An 18,826-nucleotide genomic window follows, 5' to 3' on the forward strand; every position below is an offset into this window, starting at 1 on the left:
TTGTTGGTTGTGTTTTTTGTTTTGTTTTCTATAAATCTTGGTTATACACTAAATTGGGGGTTCATGATTTTGTTGTTGGTTGTTGTTGTTTTTAGTCACAAAAAATGTTCCTCTTGAATTAATTTCCTTGCGGTTTATTTACGTACTTGTACTTTGCCGGATCCTGATAGGGTTTTGTTGTATTTGTGTTTGTGGTGGTTGTAATGATACTATTGTTGGCTGAAAATGAAGTTAGTTTACCTCGTTTTGGCGGAAGTGAAGTTCGAATAACTCTTCTATTAGGAATTGTTGTTGTTGTTGTTGTTGTTGTTGGTGGTGAAGATTTGTCCTCTCTGGATATAGATCGTTTTCGGATTAATTTATATTTGCTAGTTGCACTGTTGCTACTTAAATTGGTGGAAGAATTGATGGCAAACTTTTTGTAAGGCAGACGAACAGGAACAGCACGCTGCATTGTTGTTGTTTGCCGTACAACAGTTCTATTGATCCTATCGATCTTATTCTTCTTCTCTTGATCTATCTGATGATGATGTTGGCTACTAATTGTATTTATATCCTTATTAACTGAGTGAATTGATGATGATATTATGTTTGTTGTTGTTGTTGTTATGTTTGTTGTCGATTCGTCGCCAGTCTTAACGTTGTCTGTCTTTAATAGATAGTGTTGTTGTTCACCCTGTTGTTGTTGCTGCTGATGCTGCTTCATATTATAATCGAGGGCATCTGATGCTTTGTCGTTGTTTATCGTGTCGTCCTTTGGGTCGTGGTGGTCACCGTCACCGCCATTGCCATCGCTGACTTTGCTGCTGCTACTTCGATTGTTGCTGCTGCTGTTGCCGCTAAATGATTCTGCTTCATTTTTATTAACTCTATAGAATTTATATTTTTGCATTAAAAAAGATTTTTTATTATGGTATATTTGTTGTTGATCTGTTTGAATTGGTGTTGTTTCTGTTTCGGTTTTTGTTGTTGTTGTTGCTGTTGTTGTTGAAGAAGAAAACTTTAAAAGCTCTGTATTTATTGGATTATTGGATGCAGCTGCTGTTGTTGAAGCTCGTTGTGAGTCGTTTGTAATGCTTTTGTTACTGCTGCTGCTGCTGCTGCTGCTGATGCTACTGCGAATGGCATTGGCGTTGATGTACGTGTGTTTGTTATTATTTTTGTCGTCCCTGTTAGGTCTCAACCATTGCCTACTGCTAACAACAACATTATGGTCTACCGTGGTTGCGTCCGACGTGTTACTGTTCGCATTTTTCGACGTGCTGCTTGTTGACTTCCTGCTAATCCAGGCGTTGGCATCGGACTAGAAAAATTAAAAAAAAAAAAGTTATTTTCAAGTCCAAGAGTGAAATTGATGATTTTCGAAGAGTTTTTGGTCTAAAGACAATTTTTGTATTTTCAACACAAACTTTGCTGCGTGATTTTTGAAATTTGAATATTGTACAAAACAAACAAAGAAAAAACGAATTAAAAACTCATGCGAAACAAATGCGTGTTTTTTTGGTTAGATTTTGTTTGATTAAATATAAATTAAATAAACAATGATTTTAATATGCTTTTTTGTGGGACAAAATATATTAATGAGCATTTTGGAAATTAAATAAATAAAATTTAAAAAAAAAAACGATGACACTTCTTAAATAAATAAATAAATAAAATCACATAATGTACATAATGTTGGTATGTAAGTGCGGATGGATGTGAAAAGAGCAACCTTCTCCTTGAAAATTTCATAATGAATTTTCATAGTGAAATTAAAAATCAAAACAACTCAGTTTGTTTGTTTTTATTATTTTTTGTTTTGTTTTTATGTTCAATTTTAACGACTCGACAATGTCGGGTACTTACGCAAAAATATTGTTTGTTGCTGCTGTGGGAGCAGCGGCATTAAATTGGAAAGGCCCTCCGGAGTTTGATCCCTGTAAAAAAATAAAAGGAAGAAAAAAGATTGTTTTTTTTGTTTTGTTTTTTTTTTTTTTTTTTTTGTTTCAAGTTGGTTGTTTGTTAATATTTTGTTTTTAACAAACTATGATTGAAAATGGAAAGCAAGATTTTTAAAAAATAGACACAAAATGATAGTGACAGAATGAGGAAAAAATGTTGTGTAATTAATTTGAAACTATTGAGATGAAAAATTATTTTAAAGATTTTATCACGGGTTCTTAGTGACAAAAGAAACATGCTCTGTTCAGGGGAACAAAACATAATGCGACATTTTTCCAAATGAACGTGTTTGTTGCAAAATCGAAAGGAATAGGAATGTCTTTTATAATAAATAGATTAAGCAAGCAGCAAAGAAAGAAAAAACAGTCATGTTTTTGAGCTATCTCAAAAGCCCTCATAAACTATCAAATCATGATGACAATAGCAACTTAAGCTTAAAAACAAAAGGAACAGAAAGAAATAATTGTTCCACAACCACTTAACTTACTAAACTAGTGTTGAAAACTTTGTGTGTCCTAAATTAAGTTGGTGTGATGAAGTCTACAAATTTATTGTTTCCCCTTCAGAGTTGGTCATTCGAAGGAAGTACAAAAAACAGCCATATAACTCATTTATTTTTAATATTTAAAGTATCCAATTATTGCGAGGCCTGAGAATATCATCAAATACGATGTAACCGGTGCGACTTACTAACGTCACACCCGTTACATCTTATTTGAATTTATTCTCAGAGAGCACAATAGTTGGAATACTGAAACAAATTAATATACTAAGTGTCTTTTGAGGTATTAAAATACTTAACTGAGTGAATAGTTAAGGAAATAAGGTCGAAAACATACAAAAATCTGCCAAAACCCTTCCATGGAATTACCCATATGTAATCGTGTTGGACAAGCAAACTTGTTTCAAAACTTGTTTAAAAATTCTTTAAAAACTGAAAAAAGAACTTCGAGAAAAAAAATTACCAACGATGAGGGGAATTTCTGCAAAAAACTACTTACAAAAAATCGAAACGAAATGAAAACGTCAAAAAAATCAAGTTATGCCAACACCCCGATTTACAAGTATTAAAACGTAATGAAATTTGGAACACCTTTTATCTAAAAACGAAAGTATTCAGAAGAGGAGTGTCTGACTATGATGAGAGGGTCGCTCTAAGCCAATTTTTAGACTTAAGTTTACCTTGGCACTTCTCGACAAACTTAGAGGATGTAGAAGTCTATCTGCTACAATAGTCGATTCCCATAAGGAATATGTCCTAGTACGTGCGATTGCTAAATATATGAAACATAAGCAAAAATACTTGTGCGAAATTGAGCAGATATTGAAAATTAATTATTTACTTATTTATGTGACCTTTTCGATTATACATAAGTAGATTTTTATTAATTATATTATTATGGTATGACCACTGCACTATAATTGTACATACATCGAGTCGCGGGAAGTTGGGATAAAATGAAAGACCCCTCAGATGCCAATGTTGGCTGTTCACTTTTCTTAGTTCATACACAACTAAGGTGCTGGTCAACATCCAACAAAAAACCATCAGGATTGTGTTGAAAATTTTATCGGCAGTGTTTAGTGGGTCGTAGTTTAAATTGTAGTTAAATTGAATTGTTTTTAAAAACATTTATTTGGGGAAGTTGTTTACTTTTTTTTTTGTTTGTTAAAGGGGAAAAGGATTTAGCAATTCCATTTTATTGAATTTTGTTTGGAGGAAGAAAACATATAACACAAACTGACAAAAAGAACACACACATACACAACACACACGCATACACATAAGCAAAAGCATTTTATGTTAGAAATTAAAATGAAATTAGGACACAAAAATGATGTTAATAAAAAAAGTTAAATAAAAAAAACATTTATGTAGTAGGTAAAAAATATGCAAATGCAAAAATGTGAGTAAAAATAGAGGCAAAGTATTAAAATAGCGATTATATGTTTTTTTTTATTTGATTCAATTAGAAAGGTTGATTAGCGAATAAATAATCAAAGAATGATTATGGTTATTTTGGATCAACATGAACACTTGTTTTTTAAGTTTTGTTGCTCTTCTTAAAAAGCCAAAGTATTATTCTTTCATGCATATCCAAATTGTTCATACAGAAAATGTGAAGGTACAAATGTATAATAAAATTTTTGTATGACTGTTTTGAATGTGTTGAGTTTGAAGAAAACCAAAAATAATGAAACATTAAAATGTGTGTAGTGAGCACAATAATTACAAAAAAATTGATTTAAAAAATGAAAAATAAAAAACATCATTTGTCTTTACCTCAACACCACCAAAATTAAAAACAGCCGGTGTACTGGTTGGAGCTCCAAATTGAAAAGGTTGTGCTACGTTTGTTGACTTTATATATATTTTTTTTTTCATCATCATTGTTAAATTCGCATATTTTTTTGTTTTTGTTTAATTTCATATACAATTTTTTATATAGAATTGATACAAAGTGAAAGAATGGAAAAAATAGAAAAAAGAACAGAATGAAACATAAATAAGGTTGAACTACAAGGATTTCAAAAAGAATATATATATTTTTTTAAAGATATAAGGATTTTTCAAAAACCCTGTTTTATTGGTTTGAATAAAATAAATAGATTTTTGCAGAAGAAACTAGAACTTTTAAATAAAAAAATCATACCTCTGTTGCTCCTGTAAAATTAAAACTAGGTGTACTTGACGTTGAGAACTTGAATACAGCATCCGACGCAGGTTTATTATTGTTCCCTCCGAATGAAAAGCCACTCTGAGAAAAAATTAAAAAATCAATAAATGAAAAAACTTATTTTCTCCAAATATTTTCTTACATTTGTTGAAGTCTGTGCACTGCTACCAAAATTAAACGCCATATCAGACTTCTTTGGCGCCGGCGCTCCATCTCCACTGCCCGATGAAGAGGCGGCTGCTAGTGAACCAAATCCACTAGAAAACGCTGATGAGGAACCGAATGTGGGCATTGCAGCTGCATTATTACTGCCAATCGTTGGTGCTGCTGGTGCCGATGCTGTTGCAGCTGGCGCTCCAAAACCTTCAAAACCCATTGTAGACCCAAAGACAGGGGTGGAACTTGTGGAACCAAACATATTACTCGACCCAGCAGCAGCAGAACCTCCTGCTGTGGCTGATGCATTCGAACCGAATAGTGTTGATGTGGCGGAAGGTGCTCCGAATGAGGGTATTGTCGATGGAGTTGCAGCTGTCATAGGTTTAACTTCACCTACGATCTGCTGTTGTTGTGGGTTAGAGCCAAACATTGGCGTTGTTTGGCCAAAAATCGCTGCGGGTGATCCAAAAGCTGGCGGAGCATTAGTTTTAGCTTCTTCGGGTGGTTTTGTCGAACCAAATGAGAATGAGTTTGTTGGCCAGCTGGATGCGGTGGCGGTTGTTGCTGGAGCAGCTGAAAGACCTGAACTTGGTGCAGCTTCGAAGGTACTTGCTCCAAAAATTGGTTTGTTATTTGTATTCGAAGCTGACGATGATGCGCCACCTGAGCTTCCAAATACAAAAGGTGCCGCTGGCGAAGAGGTCGTAGTTGAGGAAGGATTTAGACCCGTCGACGTGATAGATGGGTTTGTCATCGACAACGATGAGGTGGTGACTGCAGCAGACGATGATGAAAACAATGAGCCTGCGGGTTTTGAACCAAAAACAGAAGACGTAGCAGTTGTCGCTGAAGTCGAAGCTGCAGCTGCTCCAAATAAGGAAGTTGTTGCCGGTTTGCCAAATACAAAACCAGTTGTAGAACTACTCACTGTTGCTGTGGCAGGAGTAGCAACGGTTGCTCCAAACACAGGTGTGGCACTCTTTGAGGTCACACCACTTGTTGAGCTTGATGCTGATGGGGATGAACCAAACAGAGAAACGCTACCACTCGTCGATTGATCTTTGCCAAAGGAAAAGCTCGCAGCCGAAGTAGCTGGAGCTTTGGGAGAAAATGCCGATGAAGTTGCTGCTGCAGCAGGTTTGCCAAAGACGAATCCGCTGCTTGGAGTTGATGTACTAACCGCACTCGAGGCAGTACTTGGAGTTCCAAACGTCACTTTTGGGGTCATTTTACTTGCCTCTGTTGGGGCATTGAATGTGATTGGTTTGATTGCGGCAGATGGAGTTGATGCCACTGCTGGTACACCAAATACCAAACCCTTTGTTTCAGCTGGCTTGGTTTCATCAGCTTTCTTCAACCCACCAAAGGCTGAAGAAGTAATCGGATTAAATGGTGACGATGTCGCTGGAGTTGCAGCCGATGTGGAAGTTACTGCCGAACTTGCTGCAGTCGTTGGGGTTTTGCTCTCGGCTGCTGTAGTCGAGGGGAGATTAAATGTGACACTACCCGCCGCCTTGGTTTCAGCTGTTTGTGCCGGTTTTAGGCCAAAACTGAAACCCGTTGAAGGAGTAGTGCTAGTAGTAGTATCTGACTTACTACTATCGGCTGCTGGCTGAACGCCAAACTTGAAACCTGTCGTTGTATTTGTTTTTACAACATCTGGGACGTCCTTGGAGGTAATTGCTGGTGTGGTGTCCAACTGAGGCTTAATTCCAAATGAGAAGCCGGTACTAGAAACAGACGAATCGTTAGTTTTTGCCGCTGGCATGCCAAAGGTAAATCCTGTCTTATTCTCAGTCTTGCTGGACGTTGCCGCCTCAGCCTTGAGTTCATCTTCTTTCTTAGAGACTGCGCCAAAACCAAAAGTGAACTTCGAGGCACTACTTGTGCCAAAGTTAAATTGTGGCACACTCTCGCTGACTACCTGAGTGCCGGGTTTGGCTTGCTCACAACAAACGCATTTATTGCGTTCGGCATCATTGCGGGTCATGCAAGCGTCACATTCCCACTTGGAAGCTTTCTGTTGTGCAACAAGCGATTTGAATCCTGCATCTGTACTTTCAAGTTTAGGAGCACTTGTTGTTGGTGCTGATCCAGTAGCTCCTGGTTTCTTTGTGCAACAAGCTACACACTCATTGGCCTCGTTTTTATTGCGTACCATACACGCTGAGCATTCCCAAGTATCCGACTTAGGTTTGAAGGCTGCACCGAAGGTGTTTTTGACTGTCAGCGAGTTAGTGGAAGGCAAAGCTGTAACTGCTGCTGCAGGTTTGGCGCGTGGAGTTTCACAAGCAACGCATTTTTCAAGAGTTTCCTTATTCCTTAACATACACGCAGAACACTCCCATTCATTGGAAGGTTTTTTAAATTGGTCACCAAAGCTTGAAATAATTGGCGCAGCAGCAGCAACTTTAGCTGGTGCTGGTGTGACCTTTTCAATTGGTTTCTTTAGGGCATCGAGAACGCTGCCGGTTTTGAGTGGAGGTACAACAGACAGAGGGACAACTTCATCTTTTTCGACTTCTTTCTGTCCCACCATTAGAGGTGAGCTAAATTTGAAATTATTAATAGGAGCAATTTCACCCTTTGATGGAGTACAATTCACACTGACTGGTGAGGAAAATTTAAACTCAACTCCAGATGTCACATTCGAGGATGATGAGAAGGAGGAGGAGACAGAGGGTGAGGATGAGCTTGGTACAAAATTAAAATTCATTGAAGATTTTGGCTTTTCTGTGGAATTCTCTGATTCTTTGGCGAGGCCAAATTTGAAATTATTTGTAGGCTTAGCTTCGGAAGCCGATGAAAACTTAAAATCTGTTTTGGGTTGTTGTGGGGTGGTGGTTAAACTACTGCTAACTGCAATATCGATTTTTGGAACAGACTGCATAAATGGGAAAGCAATGTTTGGAAGATTAGCTGGAGCTGGTGGCTCTTCATCCTCGGCATGGTTGTTCTTTGAGCTGACTCTGGAGCTTGCAGTGACTTTATTCTTGATCTTACTGACATGCTTGTTGGCATTTTTATCTGTGTTTTTCTGTGCGTCATCTTCCCCGGGCAATTTATACTCGCATTCTCTGTTTAAAACGGATTTTGATGCATTGGCAATTTGTCGAGAACGTTCAGTGCAGTTTTGCATTTTCTTCATTTGCAAAAGCTGTGACATTGAGGGAACTTGCAATTCCTTGAGTGGAGGCAAGAGTTTTTTAGAGTCGTTGTTGGTAGGATTTAAAGTCACAGCTGGACGTGTGTAGGGTTTTCGCACTGAGGAGAGTCGGACACTTCTTTGCGAGGCCAAATCAGCTTCGCTGAATCGTTTGCCGGTAGCATTACGACTTGCTAACATTCCTGGTGTCTTAATGTTGCTTGCCATTTTCTTGGCATCGTTAAGTGGAGTAGAAAAGTCATTGATGAGTTCCAAGATTCTTTTAGCTGTGCTAGAAATGGCGGTGGAATTTGCTTGGTCGTTTCCTTGGGCCAGCGAATTGGTAGACGATGATAATGTAGATAGGCTTGAAGTTGGCCGAATTAGGGTGGGCGCAATACGAATCGATTGATTTAAACTGCGATTGAATTTGCTGTAGGCAGCTGCTCCACCATAAGTTGTTTGTCCTTTGTAGAATGGTGAAGATGTGTGAAGGAGACGACTGTCACTTAAGGCCGATGTGCTTCCGTAAATGGATGAATTAAATTGACGACGATTCAAACTTGTTAGCGAGAGTGTGGAGTTGTTTAGCATGCCCGGCATGTTTTTCTCCGAGAATAAGGACTTGCGTCCTTCCAAGTGGCTGTAGAAGTTCAATCCATTTCCAGACATTGTTCGTAAGCCACGATTTGCTTGATTGAAGAGTCCCGATTTGGGTTGAGCTGTTTGGGCAACACTGGAGCTACGACTTTCTCCGCTTTCAGTGGCAACCGAAGAGGAACGTCCAATTCGATTGCCATTGGTAAATGATGATTTCTTTGATGTGACCTTTGCGATTTCTTCACTTTCTTCATTGTCGTCATCATCTTCGACTTCTATGTCTTCGTCACCTTCGTTTATAGTTTGAGTTGATCTTCTTGGTTCGTCGTCTTCTTGGTTGCCATCATCGTCATCATTTCTTTCAACAATTGTTCCTGATGCCGATTGAGACATGTAAGATGAACCACTGGCGCCAGCTGGTGCTCTTACGCTCAGCATTGAGCGACGTTTGAAGTCATTGAGCATACGATGTGATTCATTAGATGAACTTGATGGGATATTAAGGCTCCTTCGGGAACTTTGTTTTAAAAGCAAAAAAGGGATTAGATTTTTAGTTAGATTATTTTTTTATTTTTTAAACTTACCTTATGCTTGTGTTTAGAGCATTTCTATCTGGAACAACTTCGATTATGTCAGGAGAATCAACTGTTGAAGTTTTTGCTGATACTACACTTCTCATTGTGTTTGTTGTTGTTGATGTTGTTGTTGTTGTTAGTTTTGATTGACCGCCAAAGTTGTAAGCTGGCTCCTTATGTTTTCCATATAAACTCATATGGGTTAACCTTTGTCGTCCTCTTACTGTAGGAGTTGAGGATACTAAATTTTCACTCTCCTTGAAATTTGTTCTAGTTGCCTATAAATAAAATTAAATAACAATTAACAAAATTTTATTTTGTATTAAGTGATGTTTTTCTTTAAAATGAACGTAAATTTAAAAAAGGCAAACGGGTAGCATATCGTCATTTTTTCTTGAATAACTCGTAATCATATCAAAAACGTTTCAAGGCATCATGATCACTTAACCTCTTTCTTGGCATAAGCATAGAGCATAAGTGGCTGACGACTGGATTTAATGTGGCCTGACTGTCGGAGAAGATGCGGATATCAGAAGTTGATATCGTGTTTTCCTTAATCCTGTAACACGAAACAGTAATTGAATGACGGAATGAAATCCATAATAGAGTACACTCCTCCACCAACACCTTTTTCAGTTTTAAATTCATTTGTATAAAAGTGTATAAATTTGTCTTTCAAGAACTCCATGTCCTCCTATGGTGATTATAAAGGTATGGAAGTTTTTTTCAAACTATGTTCGGGGTATAATGTAGGCAATGTACATAGTTGGTTGTTAATTCGAAAATACTCAAAATTGCGAAGTGACCAACAAGCTACGGTAGCTTTTCTTACTTTTTCTTGTATATTAGATTCCCTGCTTAGTGTTTTTTTTTTTGTCAAGAATTTTATCAAGGAACTTGACTGCACTGAAAAAAGCTAGTTGAATACCCTTGGTCGAGGGAGAATTCTTTTTAATTTTCTTCAGAACATTCCTTTGAACTGCAAACTGAATTTAAAGTTTGGGTTGGAGTGAAATCTTCAATCCATTTGAACTTCGTTTAATTAGGTTTCTTCAGTTTCCTCAACACTTCATTTGTCTTCCATCTCTCTCTTAATAAGTTCAGATTTCATATAATTTTTAAATGTTTTCAACTTTTTTTTATTTTGTTTTTAAAATGTTTTTGATAATAAATAAATTAAAAAAATTAATCATAATGATATTAAAAAAAAATTTTTTAAAAATGTACAGCTGTGTCAACACCAAAATAAATTCGCACGTTTCATGTGTTCAATGTCCATGTTTGTATACATATGTATGTACCTACACAGATCTGAAAAAAATTCAAAGTTTTATATCCGCGATTTCAAATCTTAAAAATTATAGGGAATTTTAAACCAAAATGGAAATGTGGGTTGATTTGAAATCCTATTTTAAGAAAATCATGAGTTCGAAAAATCAAAATTTTCTTAAACAGTCAAGCAATTTTTTTTTTAAATTTATTAAGAAGGAAAGCCGGAGCATTTTTGAAGGTACTTAAATGGCCTCAAATAAAAAAATGTATTTGCTGATTCAATCTACTTAATCGCTCAATCTTACCAAAAGTAATGGTAATGGCTGATAAACTAACTTATGGGTTCTCACAATTTGGTAACTTGTTCAATGTTCATCCCAAATTCTTACCGTTTTCGTATAAATGCAGTTGTGAAATTTCTAAAAGGTATATAAGGTATATTAAAGTTGAACTTGTAACGAAAGATATTCTACTTTCAATTCAACAAAACAAGGATGTGCAGAGCAAAAAAAAAAACAATAATGAAGACATTTTTACTGGATTCACAGATATTTAGTGGTTTGTTTAATTCTTTAAAAAAAAAAAACGCTTCTATGTCTGTTATATTTGCTATTTTTCTCTGCAGAACCCTATTTTGTTGAATTCAAATTGTAATACGTTCGGTTCTAAGTTCAACTTTGAAAACTTTTTAAAAAGACCAAAATTTTTTCGATCACTTATGGGATACATGTGAAACATTTTTCCTGCAAAACGGTACCCGTCTAGAACATCCACCAATGCATCATGTGTTCGTGACACGCCAATCTGTATGTTCTTTTTTTTCCATGAGAAAAAAAAATTTTGTTTTGAATTTTGAAGCTCAAGAGGCATTCAATAAATACCATCTGCCAGTGCCCAAAGAGGCACTGCAAAAATTGTCGATTTTAATCACAGTACTGTGTACTGTGGATTTTGTTTATGAATTTTCGACTATCCACCACAGGGTTAAGTCTGATTCATTCAACAGGTCCAACCAAAGATAGTAATTTTTAAGGTCAGGTCATTCAGTAAATTTTAAAGAATACAATACCGGCAACACATACTGCCCGCCAAAATGCCCGAATTCCACGCTAATTATTTACCTAATTAGAATAATTTGAAATCAAAACACTTGTGAATTTTAGGAAATTTTAAGAAATTTCATATCCCTGCTATTTAAAGTTTGTGTTGTAAACTTTAGTTTAAAAAGTAGGGGAGAGTTGGGCACTTTTGAACACTGCATATAAAATTTTAGTTTAGCAATCTTTTTTAGAAATTATTCGATATTCTATGACTTTCCTTGGTTATCTCAGATGGCTTTCAGATTTATAGGTGGAAGGTGATTTTTATAGTAGTTTTGCATTATTTCAGTTTTTTAGTTGTAAGAGTTTAAAAAAAAATTTGGTGTGTGATTTCAAAACGCAATACAATTTTTGTTAATGTTTAATACATTTTAAAATAAATCACGGTGAATTTTTGAATGAATATATTAATGTTAAATGTGCCCTTAATTATGAAAGTGGACTAAGTCACTCCTAAAAATGCCATCAAATCTAGCCTAAAAATAATTATTATTTAAGGGATAAAGTTTATTTGAAACCGAAATTGCAGTAAATAAACTTCTTTATTGTTCCTCTAGTGATTTCATAAAAGAAATATAATTAAATCGTTATAAGAAAATTATTATGTAAGTTTTTCTTTAAACAATGCAAAAAGTGACTTAGTCCACTTTCGTAATCATATGGGCACAAATATGTATTTATTCAACATTTTATGTCGTTGACGCAGTTGGGACAGTTTTGAGCAAGTCTGTTGGGGCACTTTTGAACATGTTAAAAACCGCCCCAGCAGTTTGTATCAGACATTTTAAGGAAACTTTAATGTGTTATGTTCTTATAAAAAGAATAATGGAACTACCAATTGTGGGCAAAATTAAAGAAAAAAATGGAAATATGTACAACATTATTAAAGATTTAAAAAAAATGTCTGAATTCTTCAAGTTCTAAGAGTACTAGACTGATCTCGATGATAACTCGATTATATACCGCTTAAGCGGTTAAATTAAAGTCAAGCTGCTTGCACCAATTAACGCTCCTGGTACATGAAGAACATTCACTTTGTTAACATTTGCATTTAATGTCTAGAAATATAGGTTGATCACAAAAGAAATCTATTTTACTCTGAGAAGCATAAATGGTATGAATTACATTTTTCTAAGTTAAGTTTTAAATTAATTTTTCTTGTTTTTTAAGTGAAAACTTCTTTAGTATCGTAGTGATTTAAAATAAGATGAAACGAAAAAGCTACAGGAAAAATCAATTGATTATAACTTATAACTTTTTTATTTTAATAGATAGATAAATGAAATTTATACTGTAGAGAGGTAATTAAATAAACTATAATTGTGCAAAATTTCAATTAATTTCATATTCAATATCCTGAGATAACGGTAAAAAGATGTTCTTTTTCAAAACACGTTATATCTTTTCATCTAGAACACACAAACATTTTATTTGACCTTAACCCTCTGTAGGCACACCTCTCTTTTACAAATTTGGTTTATACTTTTTCATGTCGCTAGAACATTTTCGGTCTCACTATTTTATAGAGAATCATTTTATGAAATTAATGAAGAGTTTTCCGAGGAATTCGAATATTGAATTCACAATTCCAAAAAAATGTAATTTCACCCTAAAAAAGACACTTTTTTGTGACCACTTTTTATTTTATTTTAATAAGCATACTGTTGATATTACCTTGCATTTGATATATCACTCGGTAAGTGCTCTACAAGTAACACAATCTTAAATTGAAAAACTTGAAAAAAAAAACTCAAAGCATCTGTTGCCGATAACCAGCCATTAGTCAGTGTAGGAAGTAATCTCAGTTTGAAATTTCGACATAGTTGGCTTTAAAAAATTCTTACTTTTTTTGTAGGCATGGTAGAAATATGATTGATACGTCATATAAAATGTGAAATAAGCTTTCAGATGATATAAAATTTATATAGGTTGTCATATAAAAAAAATGGATTTAACGGTGATAGAATAAAAAAAGGAAGACTTTATCTATTTTTTTTTTTTTTTTTCAATAAAAATGATTTTTTGAGGTTTCACTTCTACCGCGTGTGAATTGCACACATGATTTTTTTTTGTTTTTCTATTCAACTAATAAATGTGATAAATATAGTTTAAATTAAGTTATTTTTTCTGAGTTTTTATTATTTTTTGGTTCCTTGAATATGATATAATAATGAATTTTGAATTTTTGTATGTGGGTAATTCCATGAAAAAGTGGACATGAATTTTGAACAAATTATGCAGTCTTTTTAACTTTTTTTATTAGCAAATTACTATTTACAAACGGCAACTCTTTATGCAAGTTGCAAGAAAAGATTCTTTGTTGTCCTTTATGGATAGACATAAAATTCAGGGAGTTTAATAATCTTAAAGCATTTTTATAGCATAAGCTTGCCAACAACTGAAGAATTTCACATGAAAATGACGGAAAAACAAGCAAACTGAAAATATGATGAGTCTAATAGTGACGATGACAATATCCCCTCGTGAGTGCTAAAATAAGTTAACATTTAAGCAAGCTTCGTTACACACTATTCGATTAAAAAAATACTTGAGTGAAAATGCATCTTTTCTTTACTTTTGGAACCACAAAGCGCAGGTAACATGAGTTACAAAAATAATGTAACGTGAGTTACCTTAATATTTTAAAATTTTTCCTCGAAATATGTATTGAAAAAATGTTTGGTTTTGTCACTCATATTAAAAGCTTGGAATTTTGTATGTATGGAATCTTCATTGAAAACAAATCTTAAAATTCGTGTCCGATTTTTGTAACGTGAGTTACCATTAAACTTTTATTTTTCCCAAGCAAATGTTAAAAATAAAGACAATTTCGTTAGTTAATTATGAAAGTAATAGTTATGCTCCATTCATGGATCGTAATTTTGTATCAAATGACATTAAAATTGAAAAAAAAAAAATATTTATGTGTTGGAATTTTTTGTGAATGTAACGTGAGTTACCATGGAATTGCCCATGTTCTTATCAAAAAACTAATAAGTTGAGTGTTATTTATTCATTGCAACGAAACTAATACTGCTGTTCAAAAGTGCCCCTTCCATGTTTAAAGCTGCCCCATACATGGGGCACTTTTGAACATCAGAGTATTATATTGGTTAAACATCAAAATCTAATATAAATATTTCGTCTAACTAACCAAATGCTAATTGAAATCGAAGTTCAATGTTACTGTTCAATGTTATTAAACTTTACAGATCAAGAAAATGACCATATTTCGTTCAAGCAGCTGCGAGAGCAAAAAGTGTTCAAATGTGCCACACTCTCCCCTACAATTTAACTTTCAATAAAAGATCAAGTTGGGTTCCTTTGGGTAAATTGATTTACTGCTTAATACTTAGTTACTTTGAACTACTTTTTCAGTAGTTATAGTAGTTGAAAGCCGCTTTAAGTACTAAGCAGTAGATACAAAATTTATAAAAAGGAACGCAGCTCAAATCGCATGTACTAATGTTTACAATAGAGAGAAAAATATTATCATCTCTTTAATACTCTGTTCTCTACAACAAGCATATTATTTAAAGAGCAAATATCAAAATCAAAATAATCAACCCTCTGCTGCATTACTTTAATTTTAAATTTGATTTACAATTTGCATAGTATTTATAAGCATCCACTATTAGATACAAAAATGATACCTAATGTCCCAAAAGACAAAAAAATCCCCATTGAAAGTAGTCTTCAATCAGGTAAATGGTATCAAATAATATTACAACAAAAATACAAGCCCTCGAAGAGAAAACTAGAACATTGCTGCAAATATTATTCTATCGATTTTAATCTGTCCAAGTGCTTTTTAGTTGGAATACATTTTACTTTACAAAACCAAAAGAAAAAAAAATTGAAATGCAAAAGACATCCTCCCATCATATAACAAAAACATCAACATCAATCTATTGGCTGTACTTTCAACAAAATTCAACACTTCCTATGATTCCATCAGACAATCTGGCGCGTAAAAGAAATGATGCAATGCGTTTCATACAAATAATAAAAATGCACAATGCCAATGCTATTGACCCCACTTGAGATCATCGTTTTCGACTACAATCACCTAATAAGATAAAAAAATTCAAAATAAGGTGAGTCTGGAAACTTACCTCTATATTAAGTCGTGATCTCTTCGAAGGCGGTTGAGCCGCTGCAGGAGAAGAATACTCCTCAGCATCTTCTTCACCTCCACTGTTGTCATTGTCACTTGCATCAAAATCATTGTCATCGTTATCGGAATTATCCGCGCGGCGTTCTTCATCATCGTCTTCATTGCGGCGTCGTCTGCGACTTACCCCGCCGCCGTTGCTTGTGGAAGAAGATGCCACCGCTGCCGCCGATGGTGAAAACCATTTAGTTAGCTGTTGTGGAAAGATGCTCGACACGCGTGACCTAACTTTTCCAATAATCGACTGAAATGTATTAAATAATGACATTTTTTGTGTTCATATAAAAAAAAAAGAAAAATTGATTATTTGAAAAATAAACTATTTTTTATTAAAATTCCAATGCTTACGTTATTCGCTTCATCATGCTCGTCAACTGATTGATGGAGCTGCTGCTGCGACAGCGACTGATGATGCAGTTCGCCGCCCCGCCGCCGTGTGGGGCTATCAGGCTCGGACATTTTTTATTTTATGGGCGAATAGCGGCGACTAGGCTTTGCTTTTTCAAAAATAAATCCAAAAATCACTCCGAAAGTTCCCTCCTGAGTGATTTACACAGTTTTTATATAGTTTTATTGTAATTTTATTTAAATTACAATTATTTTTTCTTGAATTTTATTCGGATTTTTCTTTTTGTCAAAAAAAAATCCACGCGAAACCACACAAAAAATATTACTTCTGTCAAAAAATAAAAAAAAAAAAAAATGTGTGTTGGCCTCGCTCTAGCGTTGTTCTTTTTTTTGCATGAGAACCTCTCCGGTTTTTTTTTTTTTTATTTAGCTGTTTCTTCTTTCAAATTGAATGGATATATATATTTCTTATTCATTCACTCTCACACACATTTACGAGTAATATTAAACTTTTTTTTTCTTCTCTTTCTCTTCTCATCTCATTCACTGCCGACGGAGACGATGAAGAACGAACCCATTTTACTTTGCATTTTTTTTTTTTACTTTTTTTTTCTTCTCTTCTTTTTGACTTGAAACAATTTTTTTTCGAGTATTTTTAGTTGTAATTGGATAAACTTTTAATTGAATAAATCACTTATATACAATTGATTTATATTGATGGATTATATTTTTGTATAGAATTGTATGTGGAAATTATATATAGTTTTTTTAAAATGAGAGAAAATAAAAAGTTTCATAAACGTACTGTGTGAAACGCGACCACACTTTCGCGTAAAGAAATGGCGGAATCGGATTTTTATTTTCGGAGCTGTGTGGTAGGGCTGTCGTCTTGTGTGTGTTGTTCGGAGTAATTGCAAATATGGTGGTTGAATGGTAGGGTTGTGAGTTTGAGTTGGTAGAGGGCGGTAGTGATGTGCAAGAAGTGGTGCCAAGGGATTTCATTTCTTGTTGATTTTATTTTTTTAAGCTAAATACGCAGCTGAAGCCTGGTACGCTGCTGAAGCGAAAAGAAATTTTCCATACAAACTTTCGCTAACGAAATCCTAAACGGAAAATTTTATTTTGCTTTTTTCTTGACTCATTTTTTCTTGATGCATTTTTCTTGACTCCAAGAGCTGTGTTGACGGTTTTTTCACTTTAAATTCATTTATTTCATGCTTTAAAAATTATTTTCTGTTGATTTTTCTTGATTTTAAATTAATTTTGAATTTTTTTATTTTGACTTTGACAGAATACTCGATGATATTTTTTCGTTAGCATTTTCGTTGTCGACTTTGGAGACTTGAAAATTTTTCTCCAAAAAATTACCTAATTTGAAAAAATAGCCTATTTTTCAATCAAAAAAGTTAACCAAAAAATTTTTGATTTTTGCAAAGTTTGGAACGATACAAGACCATTTGCATCGATTCGTGAACACCCCTTAAATGTTTTCTTCTCTTCATTGGGGCCTCTTATTTAGGATGTTAAAGTGGTCAAAAAGAGGGTCAGAAAAATTGTTTTCAGATTTTGGATCTTCTAAAACACCAATAACAACAAATTTCTTCGAGAATAGTAAAATTTTGTGTAACTAGGTTGAGTTTTGAAGGGGAGTGTATTCAGCTATTTAAAAATACTGACACATTAGCCCCGTTCAATTGGAGGTGGTAGTCTACTATAATAGTAGATGTTTTGGTTAATCTAGTACTATCATCTACTCATGCTTTTCTTCCCGAGTAGATACGATTTGTATTAGATTTAGATTTAGATTTAGATTTAGATTTATTGATTCATCGAGAAAAAGAATTACAAAAACATTTTGTTTAATTAACTTAAATCTTTAAGGGCATGGCCAGATGGGCCGTCAGCCAGATGATAGCTTTGCTAAATGATTACATTTATGAATTTGTAAATTAATTGATTTTTGTTTCTTTTTAATATAATTTTAAAAGGCTTCTCTTAATATTTTGTTTCTATAACTTAATGATATTTTTATATATTGCGATAGTTGGTGCCAGTTTTTCCCATTTAAAATTGCAAGAAGATCATTTTCATCCAAATAGTTTTGTTGCCATACTTGTCGCCTTATTTCTGCCAAAATTGGACATCTTGCGATGAAATGAACAATATTTTCCCTTTCGTTGGTATTTCATAAGGGGCATTTCAGAGCTAAGTCTTCGCGGTGCGGTATGAAATTCAATGCTAACAATTCTCCTCTTGCTCTGAATATGAAAGATATTTGTTCGAAGTTAAAGCTGTCATTAAAATAGTTGCCTTCACATAGATCGTACTTCAGTTTTGAATATACTTCCCTGTGAAGTGAACTTCTCGCCTGCTCTACACTGTTATTTCTTGCTTTGTAATGGAGCCGTTCAAGTAGATTACAGAGAAATGGCTTCCACTCTGCCACATTTTCCAACGTCAAACTGAACGGTATTTCACACATGTCTGCTAAATTTTTCCATTCTTCAAACCAAGAACTTTGGGATCTTATAATATTGACTGCAATTTTCCTAGCAATTTTGTCATTGTGGCTGTTCATGAGTTTGACAATGTAGTTGAAATGCATCTTAAGTGATGTAAGGTACAGGGGTGATAATCCAGTTTCGATAAGAAGCATGTAATTTGGCGTTGTGTATTGAATTCGTTGAAAGTGCGTTCCATTGAAAATCGCTAGTAAACTACTAGTAGTACTTTGCCACCTCCCAAAGGAACGGGGCTATTATAGTATGAGGGGGTGGCCAAAATATTTTTCCTCTCAAGTGGGTATAGCGAACTCAAAAAGTTTGAAAATA

General features: G+C 34.4%; 1 protein-coding gene across 3 annotated transcripts; it reads right to left on the reverse strand.

Annotated features, from left to right (window-relative positions):
- LOC129908644 (nuclear pore complex protein Nup153) lies at positions 1–16,851 on the reverse strand. Of its 3 annotated transcripts, XM_055985295.1 has the most exons (8): positions 15,996–16,851; positions 15,589–15,891; positions 9,111–9,379; positions 4,765–9,043; positions 4,599–4,703; positions 4,229–4,306; positions 1,849–1,919; positions 1,090–1,303 (listed from the first exon to the last, which is right to left on the reverse strand). In XM_055985295.1, exons 1-8 carry the CDS (start codon positions 16,104–16,106, stop codon positions 1,216–1,218), a joined length of 5,304 nt encoding a protein of 1,767 aa, XP_055841270.1. In that variant the 5' UTR covers positions 16,107–16,851; the 3' UTR covers positions 1,090–1,215. The 3 variants fall into 3 exon arrangements, with proteins under 3 accessions (XP_055841269.1, XP_055841270.1, XP_055841271.1); XM_055985294.1 differs by lacking the exon at positions 1,849–1,919 and having other exon boundaries at positions 1–1,303; positions 15,996–16,850; XM_055985296.1 differs by lacking the exon at positions 4,229–4,306.
- Between the last annotated feature and the right edge of the window lie 1,975 nt (positions 16,852–18,826).

The sequence above is a fragment of the Episyrphus balteatus genome, chromosome 2 (genome assembly GCF_945859705.1).
Source record: "Episyrphus balteatus chromosome 2, idEpiBalt1.1, whole genome shotgun sequence".
Taxonomy (NCBI): Eukaryota; Metazoa; Arthropoda; class Insecta; order Diptera; family Syrphidae; genus Episyrphus; species Episyrphus balteatus.